The sequence below is a fragment of the Hyperolius riggenbachi genome, chromosome 1 (genome assembly GCF_040937935.1).
Source record: "Hyperolius riggenbachi isolate aHypRig1 chromosome 1, aHypRig1.pri, whole genome shotgun sequence".
NCBI lineage: Eukaryota > Metazoa > Chordata > Amphibia > Anura > Hyperoliidae > Hyperolius > Hyperolius riggenbachi.
The window spans coordinates 99,016,307-99,035,216 of NC_090646.1; the positions used below are offsets into that span (position 1 = coordinate 99,016,307).

An 18,910-nucleotide genomic window follows, 5' to 3' on the forward strand; every position below is an offset into this window, starting at 1 on the left:
AAAGTTCACTATCCAACCACCACACACCTAAATGTTTATGGTAGCATTGCAAATGGAGAAATCCTTCATGAATTGATTCAAAATATCAAATAAATAAATAAGTTTATGTAATTTGTTTTAAATACTATTTTTTCTTGGCGTGATCTACTTTAAAATACCGCTAAAAAAAGTTTGGAAAGTATGGATGAGGATATTCCTATGGGTGTCCTCTTGATGATCATTACCATTCCCAAGAACCCACAGCAAGCACTACTGGGTCTACCGCACCCAGACCTCACCCAAAACTCCCTTCTAAATGATATACTCATAGCAACCCAATTAACAATTATAGCAGCCTGGAAATCACCTAGGCTTTCATTTGAACTAGTCAAACACAGGCTCGGAAAGATATTATTCTTTGAAAAACTAAAAGCAAGGATGAAAGACAATATGGAACAGTTCTATAAAATCTGGTCCCAACTTATGATTTCCTCTTCGGACAGGAAACAAGTGCTTGGATCAGAAACCTCTAGATAAAGAAACCTGCCTATAAAACGCTTAGACCCCTAACTCAGAGTAAATCACTCTACTAAGCTCTTGCCCTTCTTTTCTTTCCTTTTTCTCTTCATTTCTTTCTTTTTCTCCTACTTATTCTTTCTCCTGCTTCTCTACCTCTTGACCTCCCCTCCAACTTACCTTGATTGTTATTATCTAACCCAATACACTGGCTTAAGCGCCCACTGGTTACTAAGTTTACCATGATACCTTCACCTGAGATACTATAACCATAACTAGGAGCACACTGTCAAAAGCTTACAATGTATTAACATTGTGTAGAAGTAGTGTATGTGGAGACCACTAAGGCGTATACTAACCTCTAAACTTGCAAGACCAAAAATGTAATATCTAACCATTAATAGTCACATGATCATATCTCCTACCTAGCATATTACCTACCTAGAAGTAGGCATGCTAACCCTTCCTTCACTTGAAGGAAGGTTCTAAAAGCCAAACAGTGAGCAGAGAGATCCCCTCCCTACCCTATTTGAGTCTAGTAAATGGGTGGGTAGAGCCTCTCCTTTTTCAAATATTCCAATAGATTTATTGATCCGGACCAATATCATAAATTCATCTGTTAATATTGTGCTCTCCACACTCCACAATTTCTTAAGACCCGGTTGGAAACGTTTTAAGATGAAGTGCAGGAGGTCGGTATAGTAGCAACTATGATGTTATAATTAATTTTGTTATATTAATTAATTCCTATATTTGTATAGCACTTTTCTACTGTCGAACTCAAAACACTTGTGAGGCAGCTACAAGAGCGCACTCAGTAGGCAGCAGCAGTGTTAGGAAAACTTGCCCAAGTTCTCCTACTGAATAGGTGCTGGCTTACTGAACAGGCAGAGACGAGATTTGAACCCAGGTCTCCTGCGTCAGAGGCAGAGCCCTTAACCAGTGCACTTTTCAGCCACTCAAATACAACTACAGTGGTGTGAAAAACGATTTGACCCCTTCCTGATTTCTTATTCTTTTGCATGTTTGTCACACTTAAATGTTTCTGCTCATCAAAAACCGTTAACTATTAGTCAAAGATAACCTAATTGAACACAAAATGCAGTTTTAAATGATGGTTTTTATTATTTAGTGAGAAAAAAAACTCCAAATCTACATGGCCCTGTGTGAAAAAGTGATTGCCCCCCCCCCTTGTTAAAAAATAACTTAAAGGTGGTTTATTACACCTGAGTTCAATTTCTGTAGTCACCCCCAGGCCTGATTACTGCCACACCTGTTTCAATCAAGAAATCACTTAAATAGGAGCTATCTGACACAGAGAAGTAGACCAAAAGCACCTCAAAAGCTAGACATCATGCCAAGAGCCAAAGAAATTCAGGAACAAATGAGAACAAAAGTACTGTAATTGAAATCTATCAGTCTGGTAAAGGTTATAAAGCCATTTCTAAAGCTTTGGGACTCCAGCAAACCACAGTGAGAGCCATTATCCACAAATGGCAAACACATGGAACCGTGATGAACCTTCCCAGGAGTGGCCGCCCGACCAAAATTACCCCAAGAGCTCAGAGAAAACTCATCCGAGAGGCCACAAAAGACCCCAGGACAACATCTAAAGAACTGCAGGCCTCACTTGCCTCAATTAAGGTCAGTGTTCACGACTCCACCATAAGAAAGAGACTGGGCAAAAACGGCCTGCATGGAAGATATCCAAGGCGTAAACCACTTTTAAGCAAAAAGAACATTAAGGCTCGTCTCAATTTTGCTAAAAAAACATCTCAATGATTGCCAAGACTTTTAGGAAAATACCTTATGGACCGACGAGACAAAAGTTGAACTTTTTGGAAGGTGCGTGTCCCGTTACATCTGGCGTAGAAGTAACACAGCATTTCAGCAGAAGAACATCATACCAACAGTAAAATATTGTGGTGGTAGTGTGATGGTCTGGGGTTGTTTGCTGCTTCAGGACCTGGAAGGCATGCTGTGATAGATGGAACCATGAATTCCACTGTCTGCCAAAAAATCCTGAAGGAGAATGTCCGGCCATCTGTTCGTCAACTCAAGCTGAAGCGATCTTGGGTGCTGCAGCAGGACAATGACCCAAAACACACCAGCAAATTCACCTCTGAATGGATGAAGAAAAACAAAATTAAGACTTTGGAGAGGCCTAGTCAAAGTCCTGACCTGAATCCTATTGAGATGTTGTGGCATGACCTTAAAGATGCGGTTCATGCTAGAAACCCCTCAAATAAAGCTGAATTACAACAATTCTGCAAAGATGAGTGGGCCAAAATTCCTCCAGAGCGCTGTAAAAGACTCGTTGCAAGTTATCGCAAATGCTTGATTGCAGTTATTGCTGCTAAGGGTGGCCCAACCAGTTATTAGGTTCAGGGGGCAATTTCTTTCTCACACAGGGCCATGTAGGTTTTGACGTTTTTTTCTCACTAAATAATAAAAAACATCATTTAAAACTGCATTTTGTGTTCAATTAGGTTATCTTTGACTAATAGTTAACGGTTTTTGATGAGCAGAAACATTTAAGTGTGACAAACATGCAAAAGAATAAGAAATCAGGAAGGGGGCAAATAGTTTTTCACACCACTGTATATGTAGTATTTTGCACTTTAAAATACTATATTCTACATGTTGTTAACTGAAAGATGTACTATACAGTATGTTATTTTTCTCTTAGAAAACCTCAATAAGCATGATTGAAAAAAGAATGCACTAAAGACATCTTCTTTCTTTGCTAATTATTGTGTGTTATCAATGGTAAGTAATTTGTCCCATTCAGAACTTGCTCCATCTGTTGGCTCTGGTGCTGGCATTCATGCTATTGAATGGATCAATCTACTTTCCTCAATTAAAACTAAAAAGGAGTGTAAAACAATTCAAAAGGTGCATGCACGAACATCTAACATGTTGCTCATTGTATTAAAAATTAAATGTATTTTACCCCTCCATTATTCATGTATGTTCATTGATCATAGCCAATTCACTTACCTGCATACTCAGGGATAGGTTTGGGATGTGAATGATGCATGTTTATAATTTGTAGTTCTACATCTGAATCTGCAGCTTCTTAATTTCCTGGGTCTTCCTAAAAGGAGTGTATTTACCAGACACAAACAGGACAGCACTTTAATGGTCATGTGGAATGCTCAATATACAATGTTTAAAATACCACACAACGGAGTGTTTGTTTCTAGCTGCAATGTTGATCCTCTCAGATACCAAACCTTGCAAATCACTCACCCAGAGAATGTACGCTCATGCCTTGTTTAATAGTCAGTCAGCCTAATTTACCAAACTGAAAGATTTCAAGTTGCAATCCCAGAACTCTTTATGACCTCAATCCCCATTCTGGATGTCAATGCTTCCAGCCAATCAACGAGTAGACATGGTGTGTAGAAAATGTCCTTTTTTTTGTTTTGTTTTGTTTTTCACACAGCTAACACCCAACTTGCGGATCCGAGATGAAAAACGAACTATAACAAGTAACTTGTCTATATATCTTATCTAAAGTTTATATAGTTTACACAGCAAATCTAGATGCAAACAGCTTTAATAGAAAATGATTATTTCTTCCTGTGATACAATGACAGCAGCCATGTTGTTTGTAAACATTACACAGAGGCAGGCTTATCTGTATCTTGAGCACTCAGCCTGTGAAAAAAACCTAATCCCCCCTCCTCCATCCTCCCCTCTGATCTGAAATCAATGGCTAATAACACCTCCTCCTCCTTCTGCCAAGACTGAGCTCCCATGAGCCCTTGCTACTGCCAAGGCTCTCTGAAAACCTGTGGGCGTGGTTTATTTAGTTTATAGGGAATTAGAGTATTAAAACAAAGACAAAAAAGTATTTGGCTTGAGGAATGCCCTATAAACAATATGAAAGGAACACAATTATGCAATGAGTAAAAAGTTCACCTCGGATCCACTTTAAAGTGACACTAAAGCAAAAAAACAAAACAAAAACTTATGATATAACGAATTGTATGTGTAGTATGGATAAGGAATAGAACATTAGTAGCAAAGAAAAGAGTTTCATATTTTTATTTTTAGTTATATAGGTTTTATTTATAGCATTGTATCATATTGTCATATTTGCAGTTTGCTCTGTTTTATAGTTTCAAATACAGAGTGTGCTTAGCAAAACTCATGATCCTTTCAACTTCCATGCAGTAAAAACATTATCTGAAGCCTGTCAATTTCTTTAATGTATAAGTGTTTTTAGAAAACAACATTGTAGCTGACCCAAGTTGGGTCGCAGAGCTCAGAGAAGCTTGTTTGCATAGATAACAAGCAAAGTTTCTTAACTCTTTCTGCACTGGAAACAATCTAAGACTCATATCTGTGCTACTAATGTTCTATTTCTTAGCTGTACTACACATACAATGCATTTTCTCATAAGTTTATTTTCGCTTCAGATTCACTGTAAAAGCAATTCGCATAGGAAAAGTGTACATTTCCCTATTCACTGCTAGATATAACAGTACCCGTTATGCTGCTTACCAGCTGCGTAACTAGGGGGGGCATCCCCTGTGTAACTAGGGGTGGAGCAGCCCCTGCAACTGCAGGGAAAGGGGGGGGGGCAGGGGTGTGGGAGGGCCCTAACTACTAACCAACCCCTCCTACTATACTTCAGATTAGGTGTTTTGTGGCTACACATGTTATGGGTGTGAAGATCCTGATGGCCACACATGTTTTATGACCCTTGCAGGTTGGGCCCCCAGGCTGTGAGGGTCACCAAGGAGAGAGAGGCAAGGGAAGGGTTGGGGGAAGGGGGCATGATTTGTAGTTACGCCCCTGCAGCTTACATCAGTTTTTTTTTTAAATAAACGTTAATATATCAAGTGGAAGCTAAGTAGAGATGTCAGGATCCTCCTACCCTTAGAGATTGGAGTTAACGTGTTGAAGGATGCTGAAAATCAGATTGCTCTTCAGCAGGATAAATTGAGGGTCTTTCATGATAAATGGGAGAAATGGTTTGAGTTTCAAGATTCAATAGAATTTGGAAGTATGATAGAGATGTTAGGGAGGAGTCTCTTGAGTAGAGAATTGTGATTTGTTATTGGGATTAGGAGATATACTGTAATCTGTGGGACGAGTAGTTCTTCTGTGGTTTGTTTGTTTTTGTTTTTTCCTTTGGTCTGATGAGGATCTTGATGTATAGATTTGGAGGAGGGAGGGGAATGTTTTTGTGGTTGTGTTTGTGTTTTCTTTGGATCTTTTGTATGTTAAAATATGGAAGAAGGGGGGGGGGGGGGGGGGAAGAGGAATGTGTTCTATGGTGGAAATTGTAGATTTTTAATTGTATATGGATCTTTTCTTCAATAAATTATATTAAAAAAAAAAGATATCAAGTGGAACTAGGCACTATTCAGGCACTATGACAACCAGAGGATCAACATAATGGCTAAAAAGCAAGCATTTTCAGAATAACATCCATGCTTCTCTCATAGCACATTTTCTTTAGAAAGAATATTTGAATCACACGCCTGAAACAAGCAGAGGATCAGCAGGACAGCCAGGCAATTTGCATTATTTAAAGGAAATAAATATGTGAGCCTCCATGTCCCTCTCACTTCAGGTGTGCTTTAATATATAATACTAAAAATACATTGTTTTGTAAGTATAGTGTGTTGATTAAAGGGACTCCGAGCACTTCTCATGGGCATCCTTTTAAAAGGACCCCGAGCTCTAAATTAAAATGAAATTGGTACTCACCTGGGGCTTTCTGCAACCCGGTGTAGGTCGGGAAATCCCACGGCGTCCATCTGGCTTTTCTCACAGGGCCTTCCGTGTGTACACGCTGTCGGCAGACTGATAATGCTGTTTCTGAACGATCCGCTGAGCAGATCGTTCAGAAACAGCCTTATCAGTCTGCCGACAGCGCGTACACACGCGCATACTGTCGGCTAAACACCGCCCAGCGGGAGGGTCCTGCGGACCAGTCATTGCATTTAGTAGTGCGTGTGTACGCACCTTTACTTTCCAGGTACCGACAGTGCATTCACTAGTGATTGGCTGACATGGTTATCAAATCATTCTTCAGGAATGTTATGTTGAAATGTGCACAAGATCAAAAGAGCATGAGAGAGGGTAGTGAGGTGACAACATCAGCCAATGAAAATACATTTCCTGTTGTGCCTATGATAATTATTTTCTAGATCAGATATATAAGGAGGTAACAGAGCACAAATTAGGAAAAATACAGCAATATGAGAATTTGTTATGTACTGAGTGTACTCTATTTTATATTGTACTTACAGCAAAAGCCTCTTGTGTCACTCACTGTAGAATAAAGCAGTCAGAAATTAGTGTTAGAAATGATTTAATTATTTTATTATTTTAGAATAATTTAATTATTTTACATGTTTTTATAGAGTGCAAATCCTTCACCTTTATCTGGCGTTATAGTTTTCTACTGCACATCACTTTACCTGTAGCAATCTTGGTATTTATAAACCCTGGTTGGCAAATGTGGTGAAAAGGTTCATGTAAACCTATTAGATATTATGAGACTGCAATAAATATAAGCAGTATACCCGACACTGAAGTTCCTCACAGATGTGTTTGAGTTAATAGTATTTTTTTTTTTAAACGCAGCCTGTGCACTTAGTAACTTACCATAGTTATTAAAGAACGAACTACCAACAAGGAGAAATCACTGTAGCATAAGCACAAAGCAAAACAAACCCAGAGCAAAGTGAAAGTAAGTCTGTTAACCATTTCATGTACTTTTAAAGACCAAAGTTTGTTTCTGGAAGTTCTTATGGTGTGTTCAATATGCCAAAAAAGAAGGGAACCTGTAGCTCTGCATTTATCCTTAACCACTTCCCGACCGCCCACTACACAGGGGCGGCGGGGAAGTGGAGCCCTGCAGGACGGCCTCACCCACAGAGGCGGCGGTCCATTTAAGGGCATGGGCGGAGCGATCGCATCATCCGTGACGCGATCCTCCGCCGGCACCTGTCACCGCTCGCTCGCCGCAACATCCCGCCGGCTATACGGAAGCGCCGGCGGGATGTTAACCCCGCGATCGCCGCATACAAAGTGTATAATACACTTTGTAATGTTTACAAAGTGTATTATACAGGCTGCCTCCTGCCCTGGTGGTCCCAGTGTCCGAGGGACCACCAGGGCAGGCTGCAGCCACCCTAGTCTGCACCCAAGCACACTGATTTCTCCCCCCCCCTGCCCCAGATCGCCCACAGCACCCATCAGACCCCCCCCCTGCCCACCCCCCAGACCCCTGTTTGCACCCAATCACCCCCCTAATCACCCATCAATCACTCCCTGTCACTATCTGTCAACGCTATTTTTTTTTTATCCCCCCCCCTGCTCCCTGCCCCCTCCTGATCACCCCCCACCCCTCAGATTCTCCCCAGACCCCCCCCCCCCAGACCACCCCCCCCTGTTTACTGTATGCATCTATCCCCCTGATCACCTGTCAATCACCTGTCAATCACCTGTCAATCACCCATCAATCACCCGTCAATCACCCCCTGTCACTGCCACCCATCAATCAGCCCCTAACCTGCCCCTTGCGGGCAATCTGATCACCCCCCCACACCAATAGATCGCCCACAGATCCGACATCAGATCACCTCCCAAATCCATTGTTTACATCTATTCTCTCCTCTAAACACCCACTAATTACCCATCAATCACCCATCAATCACCCCCTATCACCACTTGTCACTTTTACCTATCAGATCAGACCCTAATCTGCCCCTTGCGGGCACCCAATCACCCGCCCACACGCTCAGATTGCCCTCTGACCCCCCCTTATCAATTCACCAGTGCATTAATTACATCTGTTCTTCCCTGTAATAACCCACTGATCACCTGTCAATCACCTGCCAATCACCTATCACCCATCAATCACCCCCTGTCACCCCCTGTCACTGCCACCCATCAATCAGCCACTAACCTGCCCCTTGCGGGCAATCTGATCACCCACCCACACCATTAGATCGCCCGCAAACCCACCGTCAGATTACCTCCCAAATGTATCGTTTACATCTGTTATCTTCTGTAAACACCCACTAATTACCCATCAATCACCCCCTATCACCACCTGTCACTGTTACCTATCAGATCAGACCCTAATCTGCCCCTTGCGGGCACCCAATCACCCGCCCACACGCTCAGATTGCCCTCAGACCCCCCCCCCCCCCCCCTATCAATTCGCCAGTGCATTAATTACATCTGTCCTTCCCTGTAATAACCCACTGATCACCTGTCAATCACCTGCCAATCACCTATCACCCATCAATCACCCCCTGTCACTGCCACCCAACAATCAGCCCCTAACCTGCCCCTTGCGGGCAATCTGATCACCCACCCACACCAATAGATCGCCCGCAGATCCGACATCAGATCACCACCCAAGCGCAGTGTTTCCATCTATTCTCTCCTCTAAACACCCACTAATTACCCATCAATCACCCATCAATCACTCCCTATCACCACCTGTCACTGTTACCTATCAGATCAGACCCTAATCTGCCCCTTGCGGGCACCCAATCGACCGCCTACACGCTCAGATTGCCCTCAGACCCCCCCTTATCAATTCGCCAGTGCAATATTTACATCTGTTCTCCCCTGTAATAACCCACTGATTACCTGTCAATCACCTATCAATCACCCATCAATCACCCCCTGTCACTGCCACCCATCAATCACCCCCTGTCACTGCCACCCATCAATCACCCGCCGTCACTGCCACCCATCAATCAGCCCCTAACCTGCCCCTTGCGGGCAAACTGATCACCCACCCACACCAATAGATCGCCCGCAGATCCGACATCAGATCACCACCCAAGCGCAGTGTTTCCATCTATTCTCTACCCTAAACACCCACTAATTACCCATCAATCACCCCCTGTCACTGCTACCTATCAGATTAGACCCCTATCTGCCCCTAGGGCACTCAATCACCCGCCCACACCCTCAGAATGCCCTCAGACCCCAGCCCTGATCACCTCGCCAGTGCATTGCTTGCATCCATTCCCCCCTCTAATCACACCTTGAGACACCCATCAATCACCTCCTGTCACCCCCTAGCACACCTACCCATCAGATCAGGCCCCAATTTGCCCCGTGTGGGCTCCTGATCACTCGGCCAAACCCTCAGACCCCCTTCCGATCACCTCCCCAGTGCATGGATTGCATCTATTTTCCCCTCTAACCACCCCCTGAGACACCCATCAATCACCTCCTGTCACCCCCCTAGCACTCCTATCCATCAGATCAGGCCCAATACAACCTGTCATCTAAAAGGCCACCCTGCTTATGACCGGTTCCACAAAATTCGCCCCCTCATAGACCACCTGTCATCAAAATTTGCAGATGCTTATACCCCTGAACAGTCATTTTGAGACATTTGGTTTCCAGACTACTCACGGTTTTGGGCCTGTAAAATGCCAGGGCGGTATAGGAACCCCACAAGTGACCCCATTTTAGAAAAAAAAGACACCCCAAGGTATTATGTTAGGTGTATGACGAGTTCATAGAAGATTTAATTTTTTGTCAAAAGTTAGCGGAAATTAATTTGTATTGGTTTTTTTTCACAAAGTGTCATTTTTCACTAACTTGTGACAAAAAATAAAATCTTCTATGAACTCGCCATACACCTAACGGAATACCTTGGGGTGTCTTCTTTCTAAAATGGGGTCACTTGTGGGGTTCCTATACTGCCCTGGCATTTTAGGGGCCCTAAACCGCGAGGAGTAGTCTAGAAAACAAATGCTTCAAAATGACCTGTGAATAGGACGTTGGGCCCCTTAGCGCACCTAGGCTGCAAAAAAGTGTCACACATGTGGTACCGCCGTACTCAGGAAAAGTAGTATAATGTGTTTTGGGGTGTATTTTTACACATACCCATGCTGGGTGGGAGAAATTTCTATGTAAATGGACAATTGTGTGTAAAAAAATCAAACAATTGTCATTTACAGAGATATTTCTCCCACTTAGCATGGGTATGTGTAAAAATACACCCCAAAACGCATTATACTACTTCTCCTGAGTACAGCGGTACCACATGTGTGGCACTTTTTTACACCCTAAGTACGCTAAGGGGCCCAAAGTCCAATGAGTACCTTTAGGATTTCACAGGTCATTTTGCGACATTTGGTTTCAAGACTACTCCTCACGGTTTAGGGCCCCTAAAATGCCAGGGCAGTATAGGAACCCCACAAATGACCCCATTCTAGAAAGAAGACACCCAAAGGTATTCCGTACGGAGTATGGTGAGTTCATAGAAGATTTTATTTTTTGTCACAAGTTAGCGGAAAATGACACTTTGTGAAAAAAAACTATTAAAATCAATTTCCGCTAACTTGTGACAAAAAAATAAAAACTTCTATGAACTCACCATACTCCTAACGGAATACCTTGGGGTGTCTTCTTTCTAAAATGGGGTCATTAGTGGGGTTCCTATACTGCCCTGGCATTTTAGGGGCCCTAAACCGTGAGGAGTAGTCTTGAAACAAAAATGACCTGTGAAATCCTAAAGGTACTCATTGGACTTTGGGCCCCTTAGTGCAGTTAGGGTGCAAAAAAGTGCCACACATGTGGTATCGCCGTACTCGGGAGAAGTAGTACAATGTGTTTTGGGATGTATTTTTACACATACCCATGCTGGGTGGGAGAAATACCTCTGTAAATGACAATCTTTTGATTTTTTTACACACAATTGTCCATTTACAGAGGTATTTCTCCCACCCAGCATGGGTATGTGTAAAAATACACCCCAAAACACATTGTACTACTTCTCCCGAGTATGGCGATACTACATGTGTGGCACTTTTTTGCACCCTAACTGCGCTAAAGGGCCCAAAGTCCAATGAGTACCTTTAGGATTTCACAGGTCATTTTGAGAAATTTCGTTTCAAGACTACTCCTCACGGTTTAGGGCCCCTAAAATACCAGGGCAGTATAGGAACCCCACAAATGACCCCATTTTAGAAAGAAGACACCCCAAGGTATTCCGTTAGGAGTATGGTGAGTTCATAGAAGATTTTATTTTTTGTCAAAAGTTAGCGGAAATTGATTTTAATTGTGTTTTTTCACAAAGTGTCATTTTCCGCTAACTTGTGACAAAAAATAAAATCTTCTATGAACTCGCCATACTACTAACGGAATACCTTGGGGTGTCTTCTTTCTAAAATGGGGTCATTTGTGGGGTTCCTATACTGCCCTGGCATTTTAGGGGCCCTAAACCGTGAGGAGTAGTCTTGAAACGAAATTTCTCAAAATGACCTGTGAAATCCTAAAGGTACTCATTGGACTTTGGGCCCTTTAGCGCAGTTAGGGTGCAAAAAAGTGCCACACATGTGGTATCGCCGTACTCAGGAGAAGTAGTATAATGTGTTTTGTGGTGTATTTTTACACATACCCATGCTGAGTGGGAGAAATATCTCTGTAAATGGACAATTGTGTGTAAAAAAAATTAACAAATTGTCATTTACAGAGATATTTCTCCCACCCAGCATGGGTATGTTTAAAAATACACCCCAAAACACATTATACTACTTCTCCTGAGTACGGCAATACCACATGTGTGGCACTTTTTTGCAGCCTAACTGCGCTAAGGGGTCCAAAGTCCAATGAGCACCTTTAGGCTTTACAGGGGTGCTTACAATTTAGCACCCCCCAAAATGTCAGGACAGTAAACACACCCCACAAATGATCCCATTTTGGAAAGTAGACCCTTCAAGGTATTCAGAGAGGGGCATGGTGAGTCCGTGGCAGATTTCATTTTTTTTTGTCGCAAGTTAGAAGAAATGGAAACTTTTTTTTTTTTTTTTTTTTCTCACAAAGTGTTATTTTCCGCTTACTTGTGACAAAAAATAATATCTTCTATGAACTCACTATGCCTCTCAGTAAATACTTTGGGATGTCTTCTTTCCAAAATGGGGTCATTTGGGGGGTATTTATACTATCCTGGAATTCTAGCCCCTCATGAAACATGACAGGGGGTCAGAAAAGTCAGAGATGCTTGAAAATGGGAAAATTCACTTTTGGCACCATAGTTTGTAAACGCTATAACTTTTACCCAAACCAATAAATATACACTGAATGGGTTTTTTTTTATCAAAAACATGTTTGTCCACATTTTTCGCGCTGCATGTATACAGAAATTTTACTTTATTTGAAAAATGTCAGCACAGAAAGTTAAAAAAATCATTTTTTTGCCAAAATTCATGTCTTTTTTGATGAATATAATAAAAAGTAAAAATCGCAGGAGCAATCAAATAGCATCAAAAGAAAGCTTTATTAGTGACAAGAAAAGGAGCCAAAATTCATTTAGGTGGTAGGTTGTATGAGCGAGCAATAAACCGTGAAAGCTGCAGTGGTCTGAATGGAAAAAAAGTGGCCGGTCCTTAAGGGGTAGAAAGCCCTAGGTCCTCAAGTGGTTAATTCATGCTTAAGCTGAAAAAAGTGATATGTTACCTAACTAGTTGTGGCACTTTATCGCAGTATCATAGGAAGTAAGGGTGCTCACTAAGGCCAGATTTATGCTTTTTCTGCCCCATGGCGAACTATACTAATTATAAGAGCCAATCAGAATGAAAGTATTTATATGTTTTCTTTACACTATTCAGGAGAAGATAAACAAAGGTACAAGTAATGGCCAGCACTGTATGTAGTATTATTGCTCTTTTAATATTTTAAGAAGTCATCATGTACAGTCAGCCAGTATAACAGGGACGTTTCGGAGCTCCTGCTCCTTTCTCAAGCTAGTCATATACAGACTAAACATACAATCACGATTTATCCATTTATATACTATCATGGTGGGCTAATTAACCAATCCTGATTGCCAAGACCATTAGCCAATCAGCAAGGTCCGTGTCATCAGCGGACCTGAGGGGGAACTATCTTACTATACGCCCATTGGTCGCCACATTCTGAGTCCCTCCCCTCCCACACATTCTATACATTGCGGGGAAAGGTATCCTCCGCATCTCCGCACATGCGCATAGTCTTCAGAGCTGACAGACAGACCAGGCTCGTCGATGCTGAAGCTATAGAGGTTGGGGAAGAGAAACAAAGGTACAACTCCATTAGGCACTAACATCCATTTTTGTTTGGCCAACTACTTGCCAATTTTATTACCTCCATGTAGTAAGAGGGCCAACAGGTTTTGATTACTATGAACAGATTGTGTAGGTAAGCTCTTGTACTACCGTCTTTCCCTCTTTCCCCGAAAATAAGACAGTGTCTTATATTAATTTTTGCTCTAAAAGATGTGCTAGGGCTTATTTTGAGGGGATGTCTTATATTTCTATAAGGAAGTGTCTCTCAGCAGAACATTCCCTGTTCCTTTGTACTGTGATGTTCATAGATTTGAAAGTATGCTTCTGTACTGATCAGGCACCTGCCCTGTCTTCCCTGCACACAGCTGATAACCTTGCTGTGTGCTGGGATGACAGGATCAGTGCCCGATTCGGCACTGCACCGCTCTGTCCCCACTTACTGGCTGCCTCTTCTTCCTCTTTAACTTCCGCTAGGGCTTATTTTCGGGGTAGGGCTTATATTTCAAGCATGCTCAAAATTCCAGCTAGGGCTTATTTTCAGGGTAGGTCTTATTTTCAGGGAAAGAGGGTACATAGTAGTGGTAAAATTGGCCAATCATTGCTAATTGAAATTGGATGTGTGTACGCGTCCCTATACTGCTCATACATTTTATAACATCTAAAATATATTACAATATTTATCTCTAAGGCACAAACAAAATAGTTTAATAGAAGCAATACTTAATGTAATACAGTTATTATTGGGTTAGTTATCTAATCTCTATTTTAACATAGTATACAATGACTATTGCTAAAAGGCTTCTGTGCTTGAGATTGACATGGTGTTATTCATGAAAATTCCTTTAGATGGCAGCAATGACCTGTGTAATTTTCCTGAGCTAAGTGCAACTGAAATGGTGAAGCAGCTGGCTTGTGCTGCATATTTCAGAGCTTTGCTTTGATTCTACATCTGAACTTCAGTGTTGAGCTGCAAACATTTGCTTGTGATGTGCCCTCTTTTACAAAGTTCCTATAATGGAGCCAATTGCCCGACTCCCCTTCTTCCCCAGGTGACTCTGTCACAGGCATGAGAAATTAAAATGTACTCATATGCTAAAAAATATATATTTAGCTACATGTCAATTGCAACTACCGTATTAACTGATTGTGAAAGGATAAAAAGTAAACAATGTCATTAGCTAATTATTATTATTATTTTTATTTTTGGGGGAGGGGCCATTTTGATTGGCTTTGTGGCAGCAGATATGTAGCAATTCCGTGTTGTTGGATCCAGTGCAGACTACTGCCAGTAGAACTCTATATATGCTGGTGCTAGGGCAATGCACCACTGTGTTCGTGGTTGGTGTGGTACTAAATGCTAAATTCTCTCTCTGATGCCTAATCTCTCCTCCTAATGTAAACCCTTTCCTAATACCCAACCTTAACATTCTCTGTTAACTCCCATAGCCAGACAAATTAGACATAAACTCAGTAGACAACTTGGGTGCCCAGTAGACAATTTGGGTGTTGGAGATAGCTGAAGCATTGGAAATAGCGGCAGAGGGACAGATAACAGTGGAAAGGGGGGCTATTAGCAGCGGAGGGATAGATAGCCACGGCAGAGGTAAGTGATCAAACGCATGGTTTTAGCTGTAGGTGGGGGGGGGGGGGGGGGGAGGGGTTAGTGTTAGGCGTAGGTAGGTGTAAATTAGTGTTAAAAGTAGGTAGGTAGGAGGGAAAGACGCATGATTTTAGCTGTAGGTGGGGGGAGGGGTTAGTGTTAGGCGTAGGTTGGCATAGATCAGTGTTAGGTAGGAGGGAAAGTTTCTTTGTTGGTGCCCAAATGATTTGAAAGCTACCAGGTGTGAGATTGCAGCGCCCAAACCAAACAGATGGCCGCAAAATCTATAGGAGAACTGCACTGGTGTCCAAACCCTGCAGCACCAAGCTGACCTGCTTCTGTGACAGAAGGTATATTGGAAGTGGTATGATTACAAGTTCATTAGGGGTGTATAAGTTGTGGTTGTGGTGGTGTGTCTGCTGGTGAATTGGAGGTGTGACTGGAAGTCAAGTTAGGTATGAATGGTGGTGTGTTGGGGGTGTGACTGGAGGATTGGTGAAGCTGTGGCTGGAGGTGTGGCTGGTTATGTGACTGGAGGTGTGGTGGGGATGTAGCGCGTGTAACTGTCATTTATAGCCAACATGGTTCCCCTTAACACACACACAATGTGTGAAGATTTTTTTCTTCAGACAGAGACTCAGAAAGCAGAAACATTTAAAAGTCAGAGCTGGATAAAATAGAACACATCCTGTTGTCATCAGGCCCTATATAAAATAAATTACCTTCTGGTTCCTACAAGCTTTCATTGCTCCAAACGCATCACGCGGCTGTGATTTATGGGGCATAGCAGAGCGCAGGGGGAACTTAGGGGGGATTGAGATAGCAACAGAGGCTGGGCAGTATAGGCAGACCCAGCCTCTGTGTGCAGATTTCATTCTTAGGAAGCCACCTTGGGTTCTCTTTAAGTTTTCTCATAGGCTAAGTTTACAACATTCTGCAATTGAGAAGTACAACAAAGTAGGTGAAAAAGTACTGCCAAAATATTTTATTTTCTTGCTTGCTGGTGGCTCAAAAGCTATTTCATTGATGAGGTTCAAAACTATCACCTAGGAGAAAACATGAATTGAATAAGTGCCATACTGATGAGGCCTGAATCATAAAATGAATGTAACTCATAATTTCCACTAAACTCCTTATATGCCCTTGTAATCTCCCACCTAGACTACTGCAATTCTCTTTTGTCTGGCCTCCCCTCTAACCGTACTGCCCCTCTTCAATTGGTAATGAATGCCGCAGCCAGACTGATACATTCTTCTCACCGCAGCGCCTCTACAACTCCGCTCTGTAAAGCCCTACACTGGCTCCCCATCAGCTTTAGGATCAATTTCAAAAGACCTGCCCGACTTACATCTCTGATCTGGTCCACAGGCACATACCAGCCCGCCCTCTACGATCCTCCAATGGCCTGCGCCTAGTTGCATGACTCGCACCACGCATATCTCAGTCACATGCATGACTGCAGGACTTCACCAGGGCTGCCCCTACACTCTGGAACTCGCTCCCACCAGCCATCAGACTCACCCCCACCTTTAATACCTTCAAACAAGCTCTCAAGACTCACCTTTTCATGCTCGCATACTCCCCTACAACAGCACCATAATATTTTCTGTTAGATACCCTCTCAAAAGATGCACCTATAGTCTCCACCCACACCCTTTAGATTGTAAGCCTCTGGCAGGGCCCTCCTCCCTAGTGTTTCCAGCTTGATTATGCAATCTTACTGACAATCACCCCTCTTGTGGACTAGAACAGTCTCTATTTTGACCTATGACACTTTATTGTTATCAAATCATTTGCATGATTTTGACTTGTTGTGAGTTTCCTGTATGTCCTACCTTGTACGTTAACCCATTTATCTATTGTGCAGCGCTGTGTAATATGTTGGTGCTTTATAAATACAATAAATAATAATAATAATAATAATTTCAGAAAGGGGCCAGGGGGTGTTGAATACACAGTCCAGGTGAATTGCACTTGACCTCCTGATCACAAGCAATACAAAAAACATGTATATACAGCCAGGGCCGGATTTACAGCTCAGGAGCCTATAGGCACAGAAACTGTGGGGCCCTAAGCTCCGCCCCTCAGCACAGACCACACCCCCAGGCCACACCACCTGTTTTAATTCTAATAACACATATGCTAATAAAATCACATTCATACACACCTTTGATGAGTGTCGCCTGTCGGGGATCCGGACCCGATCCCCTTGGGTGACATCGCTGGGCTGGCCTGCACAGACGCGAGTCAGCTGTGCAGCTGACAACGTGTTCTACTTCTACGTGCAGGGACGGAGGAGCAGCGTGTGCATCACATCAGGTGGTGGCCAGAGGAGCAGCGTCGACAATAGGATTGCCCGTTGCTGGGGGTGAGGTGAACCACAGGGCGGATCACTGGCGCGGTGTGGGTTGTGAGCCTCACTACACACGCTTGTTTATTGGCTGAGGCGGATGTTCTCCGGCCGCCTCAACCAACTTTAATCAAAAATATGTCGAGGGTTAAATTTTCTTTTAAAACACACATAAACTACATACAACCAACACACACATACACTAGATACATACAACCAACACACATACATATATACAACCAACACACACACACACTACATACATTCAACCAACACACAAACACACACATACACTACATGCATTCAACCAACACAAAGAGACACACACACTACAAGCAACACAAACACGCATACACACACACTACATACAGTACACACATACATACAAGCAACACACACACAGACACACACGCACTACATACAGTACACACATACAAGCAACACACACACACACACTACATACAGTACACATATACATACAAGCAACACACACACAGACACACACGCACTACATACAGTACACACATACAAGCAACACACACACACACACTACATACAGTACAACACACACACACACACACACACACACACACACACACACACACACACACACACACACACACACACACTGCATACAGTACACACATATATACAACCAACACAGGCACACACACTCATCGGCCCCCCTCTCTCTCCGTAGCCAGATCCAACCTTAGCGGTGACTCCATCTCTGGGGCTGGACAGTGGGCATCCGTAATTTCAGTGCAGCGTTGTCTGTCCCTCTCCTGCGTTAGATGTCACTGCTGCAGTCTCAGGTCGGGAGTGGGCACGCAGCCAATAAGTAGGGAAGCATCTGGCTGCATAAAGTTCAGCATGCCGTGCACTCTGCCCACAATGCCAGCGTCGCGGGCAGTGACGGGGAACGGGGGCGGGACTTCAGATTAAAGTGTCCACCCGCAGCGCTGAAAACTTTGACGCTCTGCAGGTGGCAGTCACCAAAATCAGCGGCAGCGCTGTTCGTGGTTAGTGACTCATGACATGAAGTATCACTTATGCATGTATGAGCCTGCAGTGAAGAAGCGGTGACGGGGGGGGGGGGCGGGACACTCCGCAGGCGGCAGTCAGCTACATCAGCCTCAGCGCTGTCATGGGTGACTGACTCATGATGACATTAAGTATGCGCAGGGCCGCCTATGTAAGTACTAGGCGCCTGTAGGCACGTGCCTACAGTGCCTAATGGTAAATCCGGCCCTGTATACAGCACTGGATAGCCAAGAACTTTAACAGCAACATTGTCCTGCAAGTCCTCCACAAAATGATGTAAACTCAATGATAAATAAAAATCAAATCTAACCATCATTGGGTGAAGTGGTGGTAATTTACTACTGCAAAAATGATTGGTTGACGGATTCAAAC

General features: G+C 43.1%; 1 protein-coding gene across 1 annotated transcript in view; it reads right to left on the reverse strand.

The window, feature by feature from the left end:
- Nucleotides 1-18,910, reverse strand: part of LOC137545831 (uncharacterized) — a 114,960-nt gene that overhangs the window by 49,397 nt on the left and 46,653 nt on the right. The window contains exons 2-3 of the mRNA XM_068267513.1: nucleotides 6,766-6,789; nucleotides 3,496-3,592 (exon numbers count right to left, since the gene is read on the reverse strand). Of these exons, the coding sequence (XP_068123614.1) occupies nucleotides 3,496-3,535 (40 nt within the window). The 5' untranslated portion in view covers nucleotides 3,536-3,592; nucleotides 6,766-6,789. The remainder of the gene's footprint in view (nucleotides 1-3,495; nucleotides 3,593-6,765; nucleotides 6,790-18,910) is intronic.